The sequence below is a fragment of the Glycine soja genome, chromosome 17 (assembly GCF_004193775.1).
Source record: "Glycine soja cultivar W05 chromosome 17, ASM419377v2, whole genome shotgun sequence".
Lineage (NCBI taxonomy): Eukaryota > Viridiplantae > Streptophyta > Magnoliopsida > Fabales > Fabaceae > Glycine > Glycine soja.
The window spans coordinates 41,850,738-41,877,728 of record NC_041018.1 but is presented as its reverse complement, the minus strand read 5'-3'; the positions used below and the strand labels follow the sequence as shown (position 1 = coordinate 41,877,728).

Below are 26,991 nucleotides of genomic sequence, written 5' to 3'. Positions count from 1 at the left end.
ATCTTTAAAAACAAAATTAAAAAAAGATAGGAAAAATGAAGTAGAATGAAAAAAGAAGAAGTTAACATAATAAAAATCTGAAGAGTGAAATTGAAAAATAAGTGAAGCCGGTCGCCACAGAACAGAGAGAGAGTAGTGTGGTTTTTATTAAAAATAAGTGAAGCCGGTCGCCACTCGAAATAATGTTTTTATTAAAAACATTTTTAATAAAAATATTCGTATATGAGATCTAATATTAACATTTAGATTTTTTTAATCAATTTTTGGATTATAAATTTAAGTTCTCATAATGATTTTAGGATTTTTTATTAAGTCAGGCGACTTCTTTTATTAATTAATTTTATTTTTTTATTTCTTTTAAATACTATTACATAATTTTGATCTTATTTAAATTTTAAATACTGATACAATCCATTAAATTAAAAACAAAATTTTGTTAAAGATAAGGGGTGGAAGAGATAAACTCCATAGCGAAGAATTTCTATCCCAAGCATGTTGTGAAGCCATGATTAAAGTTGTTTTGCAGGTCATTCCCACCTATGATATGAGTGTCTATCTCTTGGCGAAGTTAACTATGAAGGAACTTCAACGTATGAGACTTCAGGTCCTACTGGTGAGTTTCCTCACTCGGCAGTCAAAGAGGTCGTAGTTAAAGATTTGGTGATAGCAGGTACTAGACAATGGGACAAAACTCTTATTTATACATTGATGCCTCAATGGTATGATAAAACTATGCAGCTGCCTCTATTGGATGAATTTGAAGAGGATAAAAGAATTTGGAAGTTTTCCACAGATGGATTATACTCAGTGAAGTCGACTTACAGACTCGTTATGGATCGTTTGGAGACCAGGTAATTGGATGGTAATTTGGATATTAAATGGTTATCAGAGTTTTCAGTGGGTGAAGTGTAAGAAGGGGTCTAAACCGGGATTTGGTGCATTGCCCTTGGCTGTGTTGCAGGGACCAATTCACTCGATTTACATCTCATCTGTGGACCACGTTTTTGTATCTATTTTGGATGTATTGAATCCTGCAGGCTAGTTTGCTACTGCACGGATCAATGGGGTACAGTGTACACCTTGTACAAAACTATGCTACTAAATTCTCTATTATGATATATAAATATATAATTTTGCTTTCAAAAAAAAAAAAAAGATCAGAGTTTTCCTTTGGAGGGTTTGCAGGGATTACATTCCTACAAAAATACGACTGCAATCAAAAGGTATTGAATGTCCAGCTTCTTGCCTTTTCTGTCAGCAAAATTTGGAAATTGCATTTAACTGTTTCTTTACCTGCCTCCAGGAATCATTTCTGTTTGGGAAAAAGAAGGCTTGTGAAACATGATCGAACCTTTCTTGACTGAAGTTGAATCAATCTATGATTAGAATTTCAAGCTTATCAGTAATGCCAACACCACTTCTAAGATAGCCATTTTGCTTTGGAGCCAATGGAAGGGAAGGAATGGAAATCCATGTAATGCAGTAGATGGATCAGGGAGTATTGTCTGCTGTAGAGCTCAATCAGTGTTGTAAGATTGGAGATTGGCTTAAGAATTTCGTGGAGTTCATCGAGATAATGGCTCAACAACTAACGTTGTTATTTTAACGACCAAACCTCCAACAGGATATGTTATAAGCAATACTGATGGTGCCATTTTTGAGGATCAACATGCATCTGGTAATGGTTGTTGTCTTCATGATGATGCAGGGAATTTTATAATGGCCCAAATTGGATGGCTGGGAGCAAACTTTCAACTGCAAACTTGATCTGTGAGCCCGCCAACTACCCATTTAACCCACTTATGTCTTATGTATAAGTATTGTTAGGTTTAAGATTTTTATCTTTTAGTTTAGGTTGTCATGGTTAATTTGTTATATTTAAAATGTTGGTATATTTTTTTTTATAAAAAAAATGTTGGTATATTTTGTTACGATAGATTTTAGCTTAAAAAATGAAGTTAAATTTTATATATTTTTCAAATTAATATTTTGGTCTACGGATTAATGTATTTATTCGCTAACTTTTACGCACTGGATACATATCTTAAAAAAAAAGTTCATTAATTTTGCAGATCGAGCTTATTTGATCAGTTCAAAACATGGGTTGCGTGATTAGAAATTAAAAAGACCAAATTGATCTATATATCCATCCCTATTGTTTTGGGATAATTTGTTTTCTTATAAAATAATTATAATGAAAGTAAAATAAGTATCAGCATTTAACTTTTAAATGTAACAGTAAATCCCCTTCTTCAGGAATATTCCTAATAAATGTTATTTTAATTTTTGAATTTAATGTTAATACTCCATCGGTCCTATATAATTGTGGTGTAAAAAAAATTTATCTCAAAAAAATTATTATTTTAATTTTTTATTGTGATATTATATTTTTTTTATATCTTTTATAATATTAATAATGAATAACAAAATTTATAGATAAATTAGTGATAATATAAAATTATTATTGTTTTTGTTTTGATGAGTAACTTTTCTTCTATGATATTTATTTTTGGACGGAGGAGTACTAATCCGCAAAGACCAAAAACTCTTAAATACTAATGATGGTGCGAATCTGAACATATAATTTAGGCTTTGGCGGTCCTAGTTCCCACAAAGGGTCGCCATGACAAAAGAGTATAATGATTGAATGAGGACAAGAATTCGCAAATGCTCCATACAACCCATTAACGTGGAAGCAATTACTCATCCTGTGCGGATAATGATCTAGTGTGCCTTATGGCAATACATTATCATTACTCCTTTCCATGTTCAAAAAGAATATCTTAAGATATCTAAATTAAATAAAGAAATAACTCATTTAAAATACTAATGTTAAGGATAATAGTTAAATAAAATAAAAATTACGTTTGTAAAGTCATGACTTAAATATATTAATATTGGATGTTTTGATAAAAATAATATTAAAAATATTGATTATATTAAAATTAAAAATATTTTACTAGCTATTTTTTAAATAATTTAAAAATATTTAATAAAATATATTTAATACTTTCACGTTGTATGTTTATAAATAGACTAGAAATATCTTAAATAGGTGGTATTTTCTTTTATCTAGGTTTACGGCAAAACCTAAAAATTGAACATTAATCTAATTAAAATATCTCTACAAGATAGATCTCAACAAAAAAGAAAAACTAAAGAATTCTTTATATTTTTTATAGACTAGTTTCTCTTATAAAATTATTGATTCTCAACATATAATGATATGAAAAATAAAATTATTCCAAATATCAAAAGAATCGAAATATATAGAACTTTTGTATTTAGACAATATACTATATATTTAATTAATTTGTATGAGTTGAATAAAATTATTATAAATAAATGTTACACTTTAAAATAAAGGTTTAAATATAATTTTGATATTTTATTTTTTAAAATTCATAATTTTGGTCTTTTATTTTAAAATAAAAGATATTTAATGTTCGTATATTTTTAAAATCTATAATTTTGATTATATTATTTTAAAATATTATAAAAATTAATGTTGATATATTATGACAAGAACTAAATAATTAATCTCATGGTACATCACTCAATTTGAATCCTATCATATTAGTAAGAGTTTTCTTCCCTTCTAACAAAACACACAATGAATACTCATCTATAAAAGAAGGTAAGCAAATAGACAACAATAGGCTACCTATAATCAGAGAGGGATAGCATAGTTTTGAGTGAATGAGAACTGTGGGTTGTCATCAATTTTGTCATAGAACACATTGAGAATAAAAATGCGAAGTCGAAGATGCAAAAAAAATCAAAACAAAGATAACTGTATCAGGAAAGAAGTACGAAGAGAAAATAAAGAAAAGTCATTCTTATAAGAGAATGAAGAGGAAGCATTTACGTCCTCAATGTGTCTTCAATATAAATGTTGATGTCCTTGAGGCATCTTTGATAATCTTCAAAATTGAAGCAAGAACGAAAAATATGGAAACATATCTAAAAGCAAAAGAATAATCTTTCTTAAATTAATAATTACAAAAATAGGAAAAAAAATAGGAATGTATATATTGTTCAATCTGATTCAATTAATTCAAAAGGGAAAAAATCCAAACCAATTAAAATATTTGGAGGTCTCTTCAATTATATTCTTGATCAGTGATTTTTATCTCTTAAATTTTTTCCTCGTAATTTTGATTTCTTGTTTTAAAAAATCTATAATTTTAGAAAGAAGTTTTCAACCAAATCAACTCAAAAAAAAAATATTATTTCAATTCAAGTTATTGGTTAACAACTTTTTTTTAACAAAAAAAAATTAATAATTGGTTAACAACCTATATATACTTTTAAATTAACCCAAATGAAATGAACACCCCTGAAACAAGTATCATATATAGCTCCTATCTTGTAAATCATATACTAGTCAGATTAAAAATTTTAAGTTCATCACAGATTTGTGAAAATCGCTCCCTAACACGCCTTTAGAAATTTATTTTCGTGCCAAACAAATTAATAAATGAATCAACTAAAAAAGTTTATCGTAAATAAATTTTATAATCAACCATAAACTTTCTTTAGCTGAACACTTATTCAATCCATTAGCCAAACGCACGTAAATAATTCTTAATGAACAATTAATGTTTTGTTAGAGAGATAGTTTTAGCCACATTTTTTTCAAAATAAAATATAAGTTAATAAGTTATCCCTTCCACTTTATTCTATCTAATTATTTCTTTTATGGCATGTTTGCTGGGAAGGAAAAAAAATAGAAAGAAAAACACAAATAACCATACAATTTCTATTGTTTGGATGAAGAATAAATGGAAAAAAAGAAAAAGAAAAATTGATATATAAGAATAAAAAATTTAATTTTTTCTTTTCTTTAAATTTTCTTACAATTTTAGTTTTAATTTTTTTCCTTCCTCTCCCAGCTCTTTCCCTCATTCCAAACATTGGGTTAATTTCTTACAGTATACTAAAGTTCAGACCTTTTTTCCTTCTTCTGCTTATTATGGAAGAAGCAAGCGGTGACCATTTTCGCTGCCTTCTGCAATGCAACTCGTAGCGTTGAGAAATAAAAAGCACTATATACGCTGAAACAAAAAGAACACAAAAAGGGAGCGTTATTTTAACATAATGATCCAAAAAACATGCACTCATCGTTGCATGCCCTTTCCATAGCTTATAAAAATGTGTGAAAAAGTTGATTAATTAACGTGTGCTGTTTGTCTTGAAGATTCATGATAGCCTGCAAACCCACCCACATATTCCTATATCCTCATGCAAGCAAGCAAAAGGCCGTGACTGTGACTAAAAACTAATAATTCTATCTGGGGAACACACACAATGCCGACTTTTTACAGTTTTACGAGATACTATTATTATCTGAAATTACTTTTCACCAACTTCCTTAATTTATTGGTCCACCTCGTGCTTGGACTTTGGCCTCTAAACACTCCAAAGAGCTTTCAGAAAAAGGAAGCAAAAAAAAATCATAAGATCTATTAGAGAAAAAGTGAAAAACAAAACAAAATCCTTGTGGTGTGTTATCCCTCATTGTAGTATAAGACTGGGACGAGTCTGTCCATGATATCCACATGCCATAATAATGAAATGGTCCCATAATTAAGGTAAATTCCTAGCTAGCACACTGTGGAATCGTACAAACACACTTGGAAACAAATTCAAAATGCATTTGCCGTTAGCTAGCTGTGATAAGCATAGTACACACACAACAGACTCCAGCGCACCTCCTAAGTCTGGGGGGCCACCCACCCTGCTTGCTGTCCTGTGTTTACACCACCTCTTCTTAATCACATTCACATCCCATACTATCATTATCTTCTCCAAACTTGTTGCACCCCTATTTTATTACAGTAGTTGTTGATTAATTAATTAATTTTGACTGAAAATACAAGGAAATTTCAACCAAGGAGAAATAATCATATGAAATTTTCAATATTAATTGTTAGCAAGCAGACAAGCGTTACTGACTAGGGAGTTAGGATGGAGGTCACGCGCCATAGAAGATTGCGCTTTGCATTGAAAGAAGAGCAAGAGGGTTTTAATTTCAATCTGCAATCATGAGCCTAACTTGACGTTCAGAGAGCTCGTGGAGCCTAGAAAGAAAGAAAGAAAGAAAGATACGTACACCCATCCACGTACACCCATCCGCCTCACTCAACTACATATGGCTATGTATTGTATTATTAGCAAATAAGTAACGCGAATAGCCCAAAGCAACTTGTTTTTTTGTAAATCAAAATGGCAATAAGTCTGGCATACATGGAGCTGAAGCCAGTCACGGACACTTAAATTTCCACTGTCATATCTAAGCCAATAAACATGTAAATTTAACTATTTATAAAGTATAACCATGGCAGATTTCAAATCCTTTCTGCAAAAAGGCTAAACTTTGATTTGAAAAGGAATAAGAATTTCTTTTTATTGAAATTCCATCTCATCCCGAGAGAGGATCTTGTCATCAAGCCTCCCACCAGGTGGATCCACCAGGAAAAATGAAAACTTCCAACATTAACAGATCGAAGAAAGGAAGGAAGACATTAGGGTTTCCATCTCCTAAGCCAACCAACAAATATAAATACTTAGTGAGAACACAACCTAATACAAAGAAGGAAATTATATAAGGCGTGTTAGTGCTACCTACCTCTCCCTTTACCTCTGATTTGCGTAGCAAACTTATTAGGGTCTGCAGAAGAAGAAAAAGAAAAGAAAAGAAAAGAAAAAAACAGCAAGCAGTATGGTGGTAAGTAATAATCCTTTCGTGATCGTACAGAGTCATGGTCTTGATAAGTTAGACGATAACAGATCGAGAACATACAGTATTTTATTATAAGCATCGATCACAAGAATTGCGAGTTAGTATAGAAACGTAAAAATATTGGTTTAGGGAAGTCGCTGTGGTGGCTCTTTCTTTTAATTGTTGAGAAATGAATAGTAAATATATATCATGAAGGCTTTACAAAGTGTAGCCAACAGAGCTCAGTTGACAGTATGCCCACCTCCATATTCATGGGTAGAGAGAGAGAGAGAGAGAGTAGGAAGTGGAGGTGGACAGAATGCCAATAAACTCTGTTAGCAACACTTTGCTAAACCCTCATGATCATGAAGACAAAAATCGATCAAGGCCAAAGAAGATAGATAGTGTGGAGGAGTGAATAAGAAAGAAGCTGAGGGTGTGATGGGTTGGGACTTGGCAGCGGTAGGTATTTAATATGTGATGGAGCTTCACTTGCTTACTTTCACAGTAAATGAGAGAGAGAGAGAGAGAGAAAGAGAGAGGGAGAATTTAATTAACTAGTAATTATTTAATTAACTGAGAAAAGAAAAAGATAAAGGTGAGGGACAGGAGACGTAGTCGCAGGAGCAAAAGATTGATAAGCGATTTAGATTAGATTGTTCATTCCTGAGACTAGACATATTTAGAGGATCAAAGGAAGGATCATCATAATTATTCTTACATCCTCCCCCTCGTCTCGTTCTTGATGAAATCCCACCCACACCCTCGATTTTCATGATATTTCACCTACAAAACGCACTTGTCTCTCTTGTATGGTCACTATAAAATAGACTTAAAAATATAATAGGAAGGACACAACAGCAATAATTGTATTTAATTTTATAATAGTTTTTGAACTAAGTCTGTGATACGAGGTTCGGTTATATTTACAGGCGAGTGAACGATTTATTTAATAGGAAGGAAAACAACAATAATTATTTTTTTTGTATAATTATCTGAGGTTAATGCTAATTAAGTACCGTAAGTAATGTTAGTATCTAACTGATAGATTAAAAGGATATTGGTGGAAAAAAAAATATAATTTTAATTGATTATATTACTGATAATTGTGGAATAATGTGATTGATATATTCATAATTGTGGTCATGATATGATTACATAGTGTCAAAATATTTTAATATTGTAATTGGAATTACGATTGTAATGCACAATCCATTTATGTAATTAGTATATAAACTATTTTCTCGTAACTTATATAATAATAATAATTAAGTTTGATATCTTAGTTAAAAGGTGTTCAAAGAAATTTTCAATTTAAAAAGGTTATATTAAATCTTATAAAAGCATCATGTTAAATAAATAAGATTTTAAACTCATGACTTAACTAAACTTATTTTTCATCTTTAGATATAAATTAAATTGATATAAATGAACTCAATTTTTTAATTGGGGAAATGTTATTACCAAGTTGTTAACTTGATGAAGAGGAAAGTGATATAAAATTGAAGAAAATTGGTGAATTTGATGACAAAGACAAGATTTATTTAATATCCTATAGGTTTTGCCGAATGACGATGAAGAGGGTAAGTTATAGCCTCATTTCCAGATGGAGAAAAGGAAGAAAAAAAAGACAAAAAAAGAGAGAAATAAAACATAGTTTATATACCTTGAGTGCGAGAAACAAAAACACTTGAAGGTTGAGTGTGTTAGCCTAAAATAAATTAGAGGTCTTTCAAAAAGAAAATGAAAGGTGTCGTTGCAATATGAGAACCTAAACAATAAATAATTATGGATGACAATTTTATTCATAACTTATGGGCATCTACAAAAAATATCTGCAATGTATATATAAGACAATTTTCAATTTGTTTACAGTGGCATTTATTAAATAACGAAATTCCAGCCTTTTCAATTTTTTTTAAAAAATTAAAACTCTAGCCTTTTCACTCATAGGATTTGTATGGTCTCAAACTTTAAAGTAATGATCTTATTTTAAAATTTGTTAAATCAATAATTCAACAAATTTCAAAATAATTTTCTTGACACGAGCCCTTGATGTAAAAAAAAGGAATGCAATTTTGATAAGAGAAAAAATAAGTTTGGCAGGTGATAAAGTGAAAATAGGTTGCTTAGTTTGATCTTTACCAAATTATTCTCGGCTAAATTGATGTACATATTATCATCTCTAAATGCATCATATTCTTTTAAGAGATTTTCAATTTTTTAAAGTTCATTATGCTTAGTGATAAGAATGAGAAACTTTTTTAGAGGAAAATTTAACGATTGAAATTCACTGATGAAATTAAAATCTACCTCTAAGTCTTATTTGTGAATGTTTATCAAACATAAATGGACCTTCAAAATATATTTTTCCCACTTTCTCAATTATTTTTAGGGATGGTAATGTGTAGTTTAGATAGAGTAGTATAGTAGCTAGTCACCCTCATATCGATCGACGTGGGCATAAACTTTATTCTTTATCTTCATATATGTGTTGGTATCAATATGCTCATACATGCATGCGCACCATATATGTTTTAATGTATATCTAATATTTTTTACCATTGTTTTAAAATAAGACTAGACATTAAAACAATCAAAACATTGATTCAAAACTTAATGTTTCAATCATGATCGAACTGATATTAATAAAATAATAATAATAATAATAATAATTAAATAGGACATAAAATCATATTAAATAAATATAATACTATAGCATTAATTATAACACTAAAAATTTAAGTAAAAACATTATAGATAGGAAAAAAACATTATTTCATAGGTTCTCTACATTTAAATTAAACATAAAAATCTAAATCAAATATATTCTAATATTTAGGTTCATATATTTTAATAAAATACAACAATGTCCTTAACAATAACATATAAAATTAAAATAATATTATAAGAAATTAAAATATAAATTAATATAAATGATTAAATTATACGTATTATAAAAATTAATAGAATAATTTATAGCAATTTATAAATTTTATTAAATTACTTTTCATTTATCTGAAAAGCTTTTTAGATTAAATTTTAAAATATTTTTTTCAAAAAGAAAATACCAGTTCAAAACGATTTTTACAAGTTTTTGGTTAGTCTTCATGGGTTCTAAAATCCGTCGATTTTATTAGGTAATGGGACGGTCACCTGATTGATTTCCGATCGATGGATTCGGTTTGAATTTTAAAACAATAATTTTTAATTAAACAACTCATGAGTTTGCAATTAAAAATTTGGTCGTTAATTTGGTCTCTAATAATAAAAGCAAAATAAGTAGCTAATAGAATATTTTTTTTTTAGCAATTTGAAAAATTAGCAACCAAATTTCTGCCTTTATCATTTTTTTTTGTCTAAATAGTGTTTTTTTATATTATGTATTTACCTTATGAAAAAAGTGTGCCTCTCCAACGTGGAAAGGTACAAGTTGATAAAAAATAAAATAATTTTTGTATTTAATTATAGTTTTTATATTAGATAAATGATAACAGGTTCTTTTAAGTAATAAAAGTGATTTTTTTACGCAAAAAGGGAATATTTTTAAGAGCTAGTTAATGAATTTGAAGTATATAAATGTTATTACTGTATTTTATTTAACTTTTAATATACTCTCAACGTGATTAATTACGTTTTAATAAAATATTTTTATTTTAGCCTTTAACTAATACTTTTAAGTTTTAAGTATACTTATTAAAAGGCGTGTCCTTATTTATTTAAAAGTTTTTTATTCTTAAAAATCAAAGTTTTCATTTTCATATTGTTTGAACTCTTATGTTCATGGGTATGAAAAAAATATCAATTAGTAAGTTTAATTTCTTAAATAAATTTTAATACTTTAAAATATTAGCTTGTGGCTTCCGACTGAAAGATACTATAGATTTCCCAAAAAAGTTTAAATACCTACAAAGGAGTTAATACACTTTTCACTTGATTCCACAAAATTCTCGTACGTCCAATTTAACTTGTTTCGAAGAAATATTGATATTTTTTCGTTAGGTTCTCTTAGAGAATTTTAGAAAGATAATATAAAATAAAAGGATATATACCAAACATAGACTAGAATGGATCTGATTAATAATCCAAGTTCTAGTCTTCTTTTCTCATAAGGTGACAATTTGTAAGGAATTTGGATCTTCAGACTTAAAAGCCTACAATAATTGTGACTCTCCTGAATCATGATATGTAAGACTCCAAGCAAATTGGATATCCAAGCCTTCTCAAATCTGGAAAAGATAATTAATATATATGAAGGTAAGTATAGGGTGGTCCGAGGAGAAAATGAACCACCTTAGATGCATTCTTTCTGGCATTAGAAATAATAGTATTTAAATTAAATCAAAGTATGTGATGATGTAAAGTTATAATATTTTATGAAATTTGCAATTATTCCTTCAATGCAGCACAGCCTTAGCAACGATGGAAGCAAACCAAGCAAAAGGGGCAAAGCTTCTAGGCACAATGACGATAATTAGAAGGAAGAGGAGGACTAAGAGAAATTAAATGAAACAGATTGTATATGGAAATTAACCTCTAAAACCTAGAATATTGTTAAATTAATAATTTTTTTATTCCTCATTCAAATTTTGTCATCTAAATCAGACTCAAATGCAGACGGCCACTATGAGTGCTAGCTATGAAAACCACCCAGAAATTAAACCAAGGATAATTAAATGACATCAACATCAACAAGAGGAATGAATTAAACTTTGTCTAAAAATCCTGCTGGTGTAAGGGAAGGAGGCACGGCACTTCTATATTGCATCTTCTGAGAGATGGGTTGACACTTGGCAGCACCTTTTGTATCTTTAAGGAGATCGAGGAAATCTGATGAGAAGGACCATGTAGCAAATTAACATAAATAAACACCTATAGGCTATAATTACTGTAAAACAAAAATGATTAATTGTTACACGTCAACAACCTATTTAACTAACACTGATAAAAGAAAAAAAAACAAAAAAGATGACCAGAAAGAAGTGATGAATGTTAATGAGATTATAGAACGATGAGAGAAGTACAAATATGTTACTCGATCGTTCTAAGAACAAAATATGAGTGGTCCAAAACTCCACTGGACCACCCTATTTTATGCATGCAACAGCAAAAATGATGAAAAGGGAAAACGATAGACATCAATAGAGTACGATTGCTGGGATTTGTATATGTGCGTATATATAGCATTTATGCGACCAACCCATTTTCCTTGCTTCATTTATGGCTACCCATCTAACCCTTAAACCATTGTCTACGTTTTTTCTGTCTTTCCCATTTTCAAAGTTCAAACAATAATAATGCAGGAACCGTTGAGTTGATCCCACGCACTTATGTATAGACTGCAAGTTTGCAACCTGTTTGGATGACTTTTTCGCTGTTTTATTAGTCTACGAGGTACAGTACACACCAGTTGGCCTGGTGAACTACTGTCACAGCCTAAATTCATTGAAACAAAAGGAAAAAAACATAAAAAGAAATTGTATTTCCTCGAGATAAGTAGAGAAGTGTAACATAAGATAATGATAATTTGATATATTTTTTTAAGTTTAAAATTTTTCCTCCCTGTGATTTAACTTCTTTTTATTTTCGTTCTTGCAGAAAAGAATTTATTTAGTCTTTGTAAAAAGTGTTTATTTTATTTTTCACTTTAAAGAATTTTAAATAGTATTTTGAACACTAAAAAACATTTTGAATATTTTTTTTAGAAGAAAAGATAGATAATATTATAAAAATGTGTTATATAAACAATAGTTAATAATGTAATTCTTTTACATTATTAACTAATTAATTAGTTCACATATGATTTTTGAAATAATTATTACAAAAGTAAATTTTTTTAATAATATCATATATAATAATTTATGGTTGAATAAAGATATTAAAAACATTTATATTTATAGGTACACTCGATATATCCCATGACTCGTAAATATTATAACTCTACAAGGAACACAACTTGTTACTTTTCTTTTGCAAATTAAGGTATATATTATTTTTAATTCCGGTTAAAATTAGATTTATGGCTAATTAAACTGTTCACATGATTTCTTATTTTTATTTTAGGTTACAATTTCGTCATTTATTTTTTAAAAGGTGCAAAATAATCACGCAATTAATTTTTTTAATAAAAATATTATCTAACAAAAAATAAAAAAGACATACTTTAAGGATAAACATGCTACTATAAAAAAATTGCATATTTAAAAAAATGCTATTATAAACAAATTATTTAAGGAACTATTTTGAATCTTTTGAAAAATAAAGGATCAAATTGCAACCTAAAATTAAAATAAGAGATCATTTTACACTTTAAAAAAATAAAAAGACCAAATTGTAACCTAAAAAAAGATAAGTGACCAATAAAATAATTTAGCCTTATATTTATTTCTTAAAGGATCATAAATTGAAGTAAAGTTTGGGCTCAGGCCCCGTTTATCATCTAATTGAAATAAAAATTGAACTGATTTTCAATCCAACTTTCTTGATTTGCTTCAAGCACATCTTCGACTTCCATCTTCCATAAAAAACAAGGTATTAATCTAAGACAAGGAGAAAATATATAGTGTTAATTAATATATATTGATCAATAATTTTAGTATAACTATGTATATATAATCAAGTTGAATTTCCCATGCCAAGCATGGCCAGTGAAGTAAACGGATTAGTATGTAGGAGGATATATATATTAATCACTAACCACATCCAACGCTGAGAAAAGAAAAGTGTTCAAAAAGATATGACAAAGTGAAGACCAGATCACATAAATTTTTTTTCTCCGTCCCAGCGCTTTTGCTGTATATGTAATAGACAATTCAAAACGAGCATTATCATTGAACTAATTTATTGTCTTCATATAAAAATAAACTGATCATGAGCGACAATAATGATGTGGGAAAAGAAAAAAGAAATAAAGTGATGAGCGCGTAGCTAGATAGGTTGCTACTTTCTATCAGCTACTGAACACCTTAAGGCGAATAATAGGCAAATTAATTGATTATTATGTGTTTTTCAAGCTTTCTGTTATCTCAAATGTAAACAAGAAACGAAAAGCTTGCATGCCCAGATGTGTTTCATTTCAAATTTTGACCCAAGGAGATAGAGTCACATTTCGATAAAGTATTTTTAAAATATTGGTTAAGGAAGAAAAAATATTAATCCATAATAAAAATTATATTAAACTATGATTTCTGTAACTTATAAATTTGGTTGAGTAAAATAAACTATTTTTATGCTCTTTTCAGTTTTAAACTTTCAATTCGCGAAAAGTTCATGCGGTTTGTTCCCCGTCGTATGTGCAGAGTTTATTAAAAAGGTTTTGAAAAGGCAGTGCAATGTCCAAGGTATGTGTAAAGTGGACAGAAAGGCAAAAGGGCAAAGAAGGATGTTCATCTTGATTATAAGAAAAAAAAAATTTCATACTTATTAAAAAGTTAATTAACTCTATTAAATCATTTTTAATTATATATATATATATATATTAAATTATTATTCATTAGAATTTGATATATCAAATATAAAAGAAAATTCTTTGATGTTATTAAATAAAGAATAATTTAAAAATATTTTCATAAAATGAGACAAATAATTGAAATTTATTTAAGAAAAAATAATAAGAAATTTTTATTACTTAATACTTATATTTGAAACCATAAGTCTTTAGCTTTTACTGTGTAAAAAAACAAGTCTTTAGCCTTTACTTTTAAAACACGAAAAACAAAACATAATGGGAACACTGACTTAAACGGATCGTAAGGGTATTTATGCAGATTTGATTGACCAACTGTTGAATATTAAGTGGGCAACCTAGAAGAGCAACGTTACCTACACTTGGATTGGAACTAGCTAGGGAATTCACCATCTTCATCATTATGCACCGATTGGTACCCAAGTGCTGCGTCCATGATATGTCGTTAGTGCGCGCTGCTGAATCAGACGAAGCCAGTAGTGATTATCACATTCGACTAATTTGGAGCATTTTGCATATAATGGATACTAACTTCAAAATTAGCTATTAACTAAAAGTTCTTGGAAAGTTGAAATTTGTTTAAGCAGATATTAAAATATAAATGTTGGATAAAATTATTTAAATATCGCACAAGTGATACTTTACTTTTTTAGATTAGTCAACATGTCTAGACTATACTTTGATCTCGAAAAAAAAATCAAATTTATAATTTTTATTTCTTCCGATAACAATTTTTTTTTTTTTTTGCTTAATATTGCTTCTCTCTGTATACAAAGGGGACAATTTTCTCTATAAATAAGTTTTTTATGTATTAAATTTTATATCAGAACGAATAGCAAATTAGCTAATTACAATTATTAAATTAAAAGTAAAGACTTAATTGCATATTTAATTATAAATCTCGCATAATTTTATTTTCCTCTCTCCATAAAATAGATGTAAGATTTTAAAAATTAAATACAATTTGTAATTATACACATAATTTGAATCATTATTTTTATTCATCACAATAAAAAATTATATAATATATTTTTTCCCTAAAAATTAGGATCATTTTGATTTTAGTATCCCATAAAATTTAATATTTTTTATTTTAATTCTTGTTATTAAATAATAATGTTAACCAATGACATAATATTAACTTTTGGAGTTCCCTAACTTACCACATCATTTAGTAAATTTGTCTGATAATCACATATAATAATTTATGTTATCAACGGGTTTCACATCATCAAGTATTTTAAAATAAATAAGGATCTAAAAATATAATTTACTAAAAAAATACACTTAACTGTCCTATTAAACTCCTCAACGATGTAACAAGTCATTATATTTAAAATTTATTATTATATTATCAAATAACATTATTATTTGATAATAAAGACTAAAATAAAAAATATTAAATTTTCTTAAGATTAAAATCAAAAGAAATTTTCTTAAAATACCAAAATCAGAATAACACTATTTTTGGGGACAAAAATCAAACTTTAAGTCATTCAAAATTCTCATTGTGTGAGTGTGTGTATGAATTTATTGATAAAATTAATATATGATTACTAAAAGTAATCAGTTGTGTTATTTTGATTCTTAAAAGATAGTTTTATACAAAATAAGTTTTTTAAAATTGTCAATTTGTAAACAAAGTTTTGTCCTATTAAATAATTAACTTGAAAATACAATAATTAATTTTATAAATAAAAACTTAGTTTAACTACTTTTTTAGTTCTTACAATTTGGTATTATTTTACTTTTTCCAATAGTTTTTTTTTGTTTATTTCTTGCAAATTATGTTTGATTTATTTTTTATTTTTAAATCCTTTTAGATGACACTTTTTTATTGTTCAAATACTATCTAAATTAATTTAAGAATGAAAAATAAAAACTTAATTTATAAGGACTATTTTTTTTTTGCAAGAACGAAAATACAAAAACACTAAATTACAATAACTAAAAAGATGTTTAATGTGAAAACTTATGTTTTATTAAAAATAGTAATGATAATTAGAATTAAATTATAAAATACTAAATATTTTTATATTATATTATGAATATACTATTTTAAAAAATAAAATTTATTAAACAAATACTTAATATAATTTTAATTCTTGAAATATGATATTTTTAAAAATGTTCTTTGTTTAAATTTTATATACTTTTAGCTTTAAAAATAAAAAAAATCACATTGTTTTAGTCTCTAACACAAAACTAAAAAATGCACTTTTTTTTTATATTAAATATAGAGACTAAAATTATAAAATTTAAAAAAAATAAAAAAATGTGAGAAAAATATTTAGACATATTAATAAGTAACTTTATGTTATCCGAGTTTGGATTAGAGTACTCACTAATTTTTAAATTTTTTTATGTCAAATTCATCCAAGGATATTTACCTTATGGGTGAATTTGGTTGTGTGAAAAAAAAAAGTGTGAAAAATATTTAAATAAAAAAGACAAAAATTACCATTACATATGTAATCTTTAGTAGTGTTTTTTTCTTAACATTTAGAAATGTTGCTAAAATTTTTAGGCAATGTTAAAAAGTGTTTTTTGAATATAAATAAATATTAATAATATATTTTTGTGACATTTTATTAAATATTGTGTATAATTTATGTCGATAAAGATTTTAGTTAGAAGAATCATACAGAACATTTCATAAAATATCAAAAAAAATATCAGAAAGCATATTAATAACATTTATTCATATTTGATGATATTTTTAAAGGATTTAATATTTATGTATTAATAATATAAAATAATTTTATGTTAGATCTGATTACAAATCAATAATAACTCTTATATTATTGTTGTAACTTTTTTTTTCTTTTAAATATTGTTAGACAGAAAAATATTAATAAAAACATTACACATGTAATGGGTGTGAGACCATCACAAAATTTTGGAAATGTTTCTTTTTTATCTTATTTCTTTTTAACCAAACACACGCCGTAGTCAAAGTAGGGTCATCTGTGTTGCAAATAATGTACCTTGTTTTGAACTGCTAAGACCTGTGTTTCAAAAACTAAATGATGAAATCTATGACGATATTTGTATTTGATGTTGATGTTGATGTGGGTGAGACCCTTCCAGCCACAACTCCATGTGACTGTCTGTTGCTCTCTCTCTCTCCGTATCTAGTATGGCATCTAAGGCCAGATTATAAAAAAGAATCCGATCACAGCTGATGCCAACGAAAACCTCAAACATTTGTGCAAGCAAGTGCTACTTAATTATTATTATTATTATCAATCTATAATTCCAATGCTTAAGATCTACATTCACAAAAGAATCTCTATCAGTAATTGCAATTTGAGTTTCCCCTAGTATTTAAAGTTTCTGTTCAAATGATACCAAATCCCCGCCATGCGTGCGTACACGATATTTGCCTCTCAAGTGCACTCAGTATATGGTTGAGATCTGTACATGCAGTTTATTATTAATTTTTTAGCCCCGTCCTCTCTTAAAACATAAAAACATGCACTCTCATTGATCTTAGCCTATTAATTTTTTAATGAAGTAACTTAAACCAAACTACCTTTTGTCTAAACGGCAACAAACTTCAACTTAATTCTAAATTACATTAGATCCTTTCCTACCTTCAATTAACTTACGATTGGCATAATAATTTTGTAATAAAAATTGAGTTTAATCCACAAGCATCATTAATATTTTTTTTTATACTATCAGTCAATTATAATTTGTCTTAATAATTTTTAATATAATTATTATAAATCCGTAAAAAATATAATTATTATAAAAGCTATTTTTACAAAATAATTATTATAAAACTAACAAACATATTATATAATAATTGTGTGATTGAATAATAAAAAATAATATTTATTAATAAAATTATAGACAGTGTTCTCACACGCACACATGTGTGTGTATATATATATATATATATACCAAATATTTTTATTTTTAAATAAATTTCAAACAATGTATATATATTTAATATTTTAATAATTTATTCTAAATATATTCTATTGAAATTACTTTCTTTTCATGTATATTATTTTCATAATCATTCTATACGAAAACTGTATACATCAAATAATAATTATAAAAATCATGATGAACGCCACACTACTTATAAGTACTAATAGAAATTTATTGTATTAATTTATTTTACATGTGACATAGACAAAGCTGCTTATAATTGTTATGTAATACATAAACAAAGCAGCTACTGTTATTGGCTATAGTTACATATATTGTTTATTTAAGTGGGTAGCACGTAAGTTGAAGGAAGGAGCTTCCAAATTAAGCCTGCTAGATTAATAAGGAAATAGTTTCAATTTTATCATGATTAAGACTCAATCGAGAAGCATATAAGAAGCTCATAATTCCCTTCTCTTATCTGCGAGTACTCCAGTGGAGAAGAAGGGTCATGCCAACAGAACACTACTTGTGCCACACAGCGTAATTGTGACCAGAAGTTGATAGTGTCCATTCCCTCGCAGTTGGGCACCATGAACCATTTCCAATCTTCATGCACACCTTCTCTCAGATTACTGCAGAGTAAAGGTCGTGCTTGGCCTCCAGAATTCTCACAGGTGATATACTTTGAATGCCTTGATGTCACGCTCTCCTCGATCGAATACCTAGGATCCCTTAAAAGAAATATATATGTGTATGTTACCTAGGGTCCCTTCATAAATATATTCTATTGAAATTACCTAGGGTCCCTTCTATTGTTTCCGCTGATCAAGCTTCCAAAACCTTCATCTTCTCCATGCATTAACCCCTCACCTAGCTTGAGCCAGATCCTCCCTTGATGTCATGCTCTCCTCGTCGGCGTCACAAATGATACTGGAACTTTTTAACTTTTTTTTAAAATTAGTTTTGACTTAATTTATTAGAATTAAAAGTATTCTAAATAGACAGTTAACAACAATAATATAACGATCAACGCATAAAAATTAATGAATGAACCAAAATTATGAAGTTTAAAAACTAAGAGGACCAAATGATAATAAAATTTTAGGCCGATCAAAATCATAAATTTAAAAAAAGAGGAGATCAAAATTATAATTCAGTTTTTATTTTATTAATGAAGTATTAGACCAAATTTTTAATATGAAATAAAAAGAACAGAATTGGGACATGCTTTCTTGCTACTACACGATTATTTATCTGCACAAACATTCTTTACCAACGAATTAAAAATCTGCCTTAGTAAGGTAAGTAGATTTTGAATCAGCAGAGCTGCATGCATTAGATATTTTTTATTAATGCCAAAGAAGAACATGATTTAAATTTAACCAAATTTTCATCTTGTCTTTTTATCTGATGGAATATATATATATATATATATATATATATATATATATATATATATATATATAAGGAAAAATAGTCAAGATCCACTTGGTGGATATTGGGTAGTTTCAAAATTTTCTTAATATTATGTATATGTGTAATTATAAATTGCCTCTATATCACTGCTTAAGTGTAGCATAACAAACAAAGGCTTCAAATTAATAGATTACCAAAGTATTTATATAATGGATAGATTACACATAGAATTAAATAGGATGGTAAGATTATTAAATTTAAAAGTATGCCCATCAAATAATCAAACATATTTATGAACGTGCATGGTACCAGATGTAACTAATAATACCTTATAAACAGGAAAACATTATTTTAAATGGTCACTAATGCCAAAAAAGAAAAAAAGTACCTCCATGATATGGTCTTTTGGGAAGGGCCAATGAGCCTGCACAATGTGAAACAAGAGCATAAGTTCAAGATCCAGTAGATAAGAAAAGTATTATAAAGAAAAGTATTATGCAAAGGCAGTGGAATTTTTGCATGTTGCATTGGCACCAACATTAAAGGCACTAGAATTTAGTTATTAGAGGCATCTCAGTTGCATACAACTTTGAGGCAGTTTTCCTAATTAAAAATAACCTTTAAACTTCAGTTACTCCTGCATAATATTTCAACAGACATGCAAAAATTTGTTTTCGAGAGTAAACTTAACTTTACACTTATCTACTATCCCCGTAAGCTACTCGATCATGTCTATTCAGGTTGCCAGCAGAGATGAGATTACACATAAATTTGGGCTGATTCAACAAGAAATTTTTGGGTTTTTATAGTGCTACATGAGAACTAAAAATTTACTCCTCAACATGAAATTCGTGCACTATAAACAATAATAGCAACCTCCCACTATTTTCCAAGATGTATATCTTAGTGTATCATTGTAACAAAGAGATAATTTGCTACCTGAGTTGAACCTGTATCATGATCATCTACAAATGTGACAGATCTTGAGGGCCACCATCCGATCACACCTGGGGGCTTCCCTTGAGGATCACACAGACGCCAGAAGTCTCCTTTAACAGCTTCTTACAAATTAAGAAGAAATCAACAGACATGAAAAAAGGGATTGGTTGTTTATGCTGAGAAATGTAATTAAATGAATCGAATATTCAATGCACCTGAGAGTATCAGAGTTTGTAAACTTGATAATAGGTAGAAATCAACTTATTGAATGGTAAAAGAAGAGAAGGAGGATTAATGAAATCCTATGTGCCTAGGAAGAAATCTAACTACCATGAGCATTTTTCAAACATTCACTGACATACTAAAGACAAAATGTTGGGTACCTGGAGAATTCCTTTTGTTGTAAAGTCAAATGCAGTTGAAAGTTGTCCAGTGCCATCAATCCAATTGATTAGTCGTCGCTGTCTATGGCTATCTGCAAAGCATGTAAAATGAAAATAAGTAAGCTAATGACTAAACAATGATTAGAGTACAAAGTACAAAATGCAAATATTGAAAGTCACACACTTCGCACAAAGCTAATCCACCAAACCATGACCAGAATATATTTTTTTTAAAAAGATGACCAATAAATTAAATGCCAACATCTACTTTACATTATTATTTAATTTCCAAACAGGTCAATAGTCACTTGTACCAAAAAGAGAAACTTAGCAAGTTGCAACTACATATGAACTGTTTTCTACTATTTATATTTTAGTTTTTAAATAAACGAATTTAAACTTGAACTTCCAGTTCAATTAGGTATGCCTTCCAACATAAAAAACAGTGGATATCTAAGTTATTAGTTAGTAATGCCTTGAATTTCTCACTCAGCAGAAAATGGTGTCAGTTTGGCATTCCTATTTCTGTCTATATGCATCAATTATTTGTCATATCAATAAATAAAAAAATCAACACTTTTTAAAGGGAAAAGAAGATATTGTAGAGCTTTTTTGTCTCCTCATAAAAATTTTATATTTGGATCACCAACATATTCAGATTTCAGAAAATTCAGAACTGAGTAACATTTAATGTTCAATTACTGTACCTTGGTTATAGTCCAAGGTAGAACCCTTGTAGTTGCAAGAATGCCAGTACTCCCCAACACAAAATAATGGTTTTGCTCCTTCAATATATTCTTTAACATATTTTGGTGAAAACCTGTGAGTATCAGAATTGAAAGTATATAAACATAATTAATGAGAACATAATGAAAGAAAAAACACAGTAAAAATAACCAATATTCCAAACATCTTACCCCTTTACAAAACCAAATCGAAAATCATGGAAGCCCACCTCATGGCGCAACCAACGGAGCCATCCTATGATATCCTTTCTCACAAAATCTTTAGTATGGTCGATATTGGGAAATCCATGGAAAATATCTCCTGTGCTTCGATTACCCTGAAATAAACAACACATGTATACAAATGAGAGAACTTTTACGTAGAATGCAAATTAGAATCAACAAGAATATATAACCTTCAGGTGAGAAGGAGTGAGTTGGTGGCGGCAACCAGACTGAAGTAAATCCAGCTTTAGCTATGTCAGGAACTTTGCCTTCTAAATTATTCCACCAGTTGTATTTGTTAGACTCCCAGTTGAATGCCTGCATAGTTTTTCACATTCTTAGATACTAAAAGATTGTATGTCACAACATGATATGCATGCATGCAAGTAACTAATCCTACTAGTTTTCCAAGATCATCAAATCATTGCAATTAAACAGTATTATTGGAGCGCAAACTACAAATACTTCAATAAAGAAAATAGAAAGAACAAAAAAAAATGAAATTCAGGACGATTTGGTTTTTCAAATAGCAACAACATTAACCTGATCACTATAACACAGCTTTGACTTGAAAATTCTTCTATTATGGACAGGGAACTAAGCAGATAAGCCTACACCAGAGTCATGGAAATTTACCTGAAGAAGTATTTCTTTTCCATCACGCAAAACTGCACCTGGTCACATGCGGGGAGAGAAGGAATACTTAGAACGTAAAAGACCCACTACTGAAATATCATCTCAAGTAAAGTACAGCAATTAAACTTGATGCTAGTTCATGACATTAAATATGTTTTAATTTTACGCAGAAGTAGAGCAAAGATATTATATGAATGGTTTTGAAAAAAGTACAACTTACGGAAAACAAGTCCTCTAATTAGAACAAGGTATCCAATATTCAAGCATTGAAATATAAAAACTTAATAACCGGAATCCGGAGCAGTTAGCTGATGTCATGATTTAGACAAAAATTACATCTAATAAAGCACATTTTCTCACACATAGACTGAGGACTGAACAGAGAAAATGATGTGGTTTAACCACTTAAATTCTCAGTTATGTTAATCAGGTTTGTTAGGAGTCAGAACAAAAGCATACCGAGATCACTTTGTTGAGTGGTTTGATCACGTTCCTCCTGCTTGTCAACCAAGAACAAAATAAGCACAGAAATATTATATTATAAAAGAAAAAATAGATAGAGAAAAAGAGAATGAAGAGGATTTATTGCATACACTGCTCCAATAGCCCATATTAACTCAAAGATTATGAATACTGGACTCGATTAAGGAATTCACTACCAACGCAGTTACCTGCATCAAGGAGAAAAAAAAATGATTATTGAATTTCAAATAATAATCAAAAGAAAAGGGGTGAATAAGAGAAGAGAGAAACGCACCACCAGGTTGATCTGAGAAGGGAAGAGCGTTGGATGCATTGATATTAGTAGAGAAAAAATCAGTGGAATTAGAATCAAGCATGACATTAATCAGGAATATGGAATATGAGGATAAACGAGAATCGGCCTCTGAGCCAAAATTCATATTCAATATTCATCCAATTGGAGGAATAAAGAGGCATTGGGAATTCAACGTTTTTAGCAATTATTTCCAGAGTCCTCTCTTCTCCGCTACAAAGTACAAAGCTTGGAGAGTAAGCTAGCAGTAGCGTTCAATTCAGATTCCTGAAAATGATTTCTCAATTATTCCCTGCATTGCATTGGTGCAGCAGCTCTACGACGAGCCCAGCGTGTCTTTCTTTCGGCCCAGACAAATTATTCTAGTTCTAGACAAAAATATATATACATTCTTTTCAAGTAATCATGACGTGATCAGGAGTGTGTTAAAAATAACTATAAAAAGTTGAGATTTATCTCGTACATACACAACATGCACTTTTTTAAATTGTAAATAAATTAGAAGGATACCTGACGGGGAAAAGAATCCAAGTTGAAGTCGGACTCAACAGAAAAAAAAAATGTAAAATTTTGACACGGTTCCAAATTATGTGGAATTAAAAAGGAGGTTTATGATATTCAGGCTGCTCTCCAAATAGTTCTGACAATTCCCTCGCCTGCTCCATCTATTAAACTGAACAGTGATGCGGCTTTGGTCCTCTGGGTGGGGTGATGCGAGACCATTGTGGAAATTTCATTTCAGGCTTCTCGACTAACCTTGATCCTTGCTCCATTAAGCTTGGTGTGAAAATTCTGGGTGAGAAAGGTATGCCAAATGTCTTAGTTGAGTCTGATTCCAGCTCAGCTATTAATTTACTGCTTAATGGGTGTTCCCATTTGCACCCGGTTAGAGAGGTCAATCAAGTGGTGGATAGTTTTGTTAAATCAGGATATACCCTTTCATGTCCGACAAGACAAGAGGAAGGGATTGGTCCTGACATGTTTGGTCGGGGACAACCATAGAGGACCACAAGCTGGATCATAAGCTCATCGTGCTCAATGTGGGACTCATGCAGTTCTTGAGGGACATGGAAGTCATCCAGGTTCCTACCTTTCTCTTCATCAGAGATGGCAACATTGAGGGCAAAGGGGAGCTCATTGGGGAAATTCTCAGGTACCAAGGAGTGCGTATCACTTATTAATTTCTAATTTCTTCTTACTAAACATACATGTTCATGCTTCCTTATTTGTAAAAAAGAAGTTCATTTCAACAAACATCTTACTTTACTACCAGTAGGGAAGGGAACTTTGTGAGAAAGGAACAACATACTATATATGAACTTGGTAAGTGTAATGCGAAATCCTAAATAATATGTAATGTAAATTTGGCGAGTGTAGAAAATAAGAAATCAGTTTATCTATGGAAAATGCTTTGTTGTAACTTGCAAGTGGTAAAATTCATTTCAGTAAAAAAAAAAACGCCTAATTCAATAATTTTTAGCATACTCTGTTTCCAATTGTTGGAAGCAATCAGAATGTTGGGGATGGGATGAGATGCAGGGTGTGGGTGGTTGCTATGAGCTGAGTTCCGATATCTAAATCTAAATAATCTAAATATCCTTGTTCTAGACAAGAGTGTGATGTTGTATTAAAAGATAGAAGTGTAAAGTAAATTCCCAAATAATGAGATATGTGAATTTGGCGAGTGTAAACACAAACAAATCTTCTTATGACAAATCTTCTTATGTTATGTATGGAAAGTATTTTGTTTCACAAGTGTTAAATCTTAATAAAAAAAGAAGAAGCATGATTTTGGTCATTTAATATCTTAACTTGAATTATGTGAAATTTTGGTCTTTTTAAGTTTTTCTTTGAGCAAATCAAATTCTTTTATCTTTAAAATTTAATAAATTTGGTTTTCTTGTCAATTCTCTTCCTCTTAAAACCTTCCATCTTTTAAAAAAATAGAGATTATAGTATATTAGAGATATGAAATATCTTTAGAACTATAGAAATAAATAAAATTGGTAGAAATTGATAAAATATGAAGGAATTAATATGATGTGAAGGGTTTAAAAGATACTAAAATTTGAAATAATTCAATCAATTTAATTACCTGGTTTGGCCATCATCAATAAATTTTGCCTTTTTTTATAAAAAAAAAAAATCCAATCAATTTATTTTATAATTTTTTAACAGATAATAAAAAATAGAAATTTTTAAGTAGAAGAAAACAGTACATAAACGTAATTGTAATAATTAAGAAATTGAAAAATAAATTTATTGAAAAAATAAATCCACTCATTAATTACAAATTTACAATTATAATTTTGGTCTTGGTTGGCCTAATTAAGGTTTTCGCAAGAGTGTTTCTAAGTTCTTCCTGTGGGAGTGAGTTTCACTGAAATTTTATTGGCTCGTGTTATTTTCATTCCTCGGTATTACTAATAAACTTCCCTTTTTAATTTTCTTTCTAAAATACCTAAAAATACACTCCGTTTCATTTCTCTCTACATGGATCTCTCTCCGTGAAACAATGTTTTCTACTTTTGTTGGTCTACTGTCAACAAGCCAGATTTTTTGGAAAATAAAGGTGGGGGAGGAAGTTCTAACTTTAAGGCTTCAAGTGTTAACTTTGATCCTGTATGTAATTTAGTATCTACACGACTGCAATTATTGTAAAACAAAAATTTTCCTTGCTCATAGTTTCCTACTATGCAGTGGTCCTTGATGCAGTAACAATTGGTATTTGTGCTGTGACCCCTTTTTCATTGTGCTTTAAATTTGAATTATGCTATGAAATTGTGGAATTAGTTTTTTTTTTCTTCCCTATGTGATTGTGCCTTTTGCAATGATATGAAGAAAGGGACTGGCTTAGTGTAAACATATTTCTTATCTTTGTGAGAAAGAACAATTGTGATGTTCTGTATGGTGAATGTGCACACAAAATTAAGGTTGCTACTTGCTAGTGCTTAGACCAATACTAACAGAGCCAATTTGGAAAAACATGTTTGACTATATTTTCGAAAGCAAACACACCTGGATGTGTGGATTCAATGGTTTTCTTGATTGGAGTGAACACTAAAATTAGAACACTTCGAAATTGTAACAACACCTGTTTACAAAAATAAATATTGGAGTGTTGTTGAATTGAGAGATTCTTGTGCTTGTGCAAAGAAGAAAGGATTATGATTTTTTGACAAATTTATGGAATGCGACTGGCCTCAAGACAATTCCCAAATGGTGAGGGTGAGTGCAAAAGAGAGTGCATTTTCGGGGTAATTTAGGGGGGAAAATAAAATAAAAGGGAAATGTATTAGTAATAAAGGGGAGTGGAAATAACAAAAACCATTTTATTTTGGTCTTCAGTTTCAGTGGATTTGTTGTCAGTCGAATTGAATGCATGTGGGGCAATTCTTTAGCGCACCACATTTTTGGCTTGGTGCACCCCATTGGTGGTAAAAATGGGGTGCGTTAAAGAATTAACTGCTTGTGGGCTAAGCCTGATCCTTTTAAATGTTGGGCTACATCATGAACGATCGTGGCTGATGATGTTTCATTATTTATTTTATTTTTGGCTTAAATAATGTTTTAGCCTCTCAATTTAGGGTATACTTTTTTTAGTTCTTGAAATTTAAAAATATTTTTTTTAATCATCACATAATAAATTAATACTTTATGATGGTTTTTAAATATTTTGTGATAGATTTTTTTAATACTTTGTAACAGTTTTTAAATATGAATTCAAGTAACTAAAAAAATAAAAATTAATTTAAAACAGCTAAAAATCATTACAAAATATTAATTTATTATCTCAGGAATTAAAAAATATAATTTTT

At 29.1% G+C, this 26,991-nt stretch overlaps 1 protein-coding gene and 1 long non-coding RNA gene across 2 annotated transcripts; both read right to left on the bottom strand.

The window, feature by feature from the left end:
- Nucleotides 1-6,194: 6,194 nt before the first annotated feature.
- LOC114393237 lies at nt 6,195-7,295 on the bottom strand. The gene is made up of 2 exons (XR_003662496.1): nt 6,632-7,295; nt 6,195-6,543 (listed from the first exon to the last, which is right to left on the bottom strand). It is a non-coding gene; the product is annotated as an uncharacterized LOC114393237 (long non-coding RNA).
- An 11,174-nt stretch (nt 7,296-18,469) lies between these two features.
- Nucleotides 18,470-23,070, bottom strand: LOC114391776 (probable alpha-amylase 2). Its single transcript, XM_028352725.1, has 10 exons — nt 22,992-23,070; nt 22,858-22,894; nt 22,399-22,436; nt 21,954-22,080; nt 21,730-21,910; nt 21,520-21,632; nt 20,813-20,904; nt 20,430-20,551; nt 19,879-19,914; nt 18,470-19,018 (listed from the first exon to the last, which is right to left on the bottom strand). The coding sequence occupies exons 1-8, from the start codon at nt 23,007-23,009 to the stop codon at nt 20,492-20,494; spliced, it is 666 nt and encodes a 221-aa protein (XP_028208526.1). The 5' UTR covers nt 23,010-23,070; the 3' UTR covers nt 18,470-19,018; nt 19,879-19,914; nt 20,430-20,491.
- Nucleotides 23,071-26,991: the final 3,921 nt, after the last annotated feature.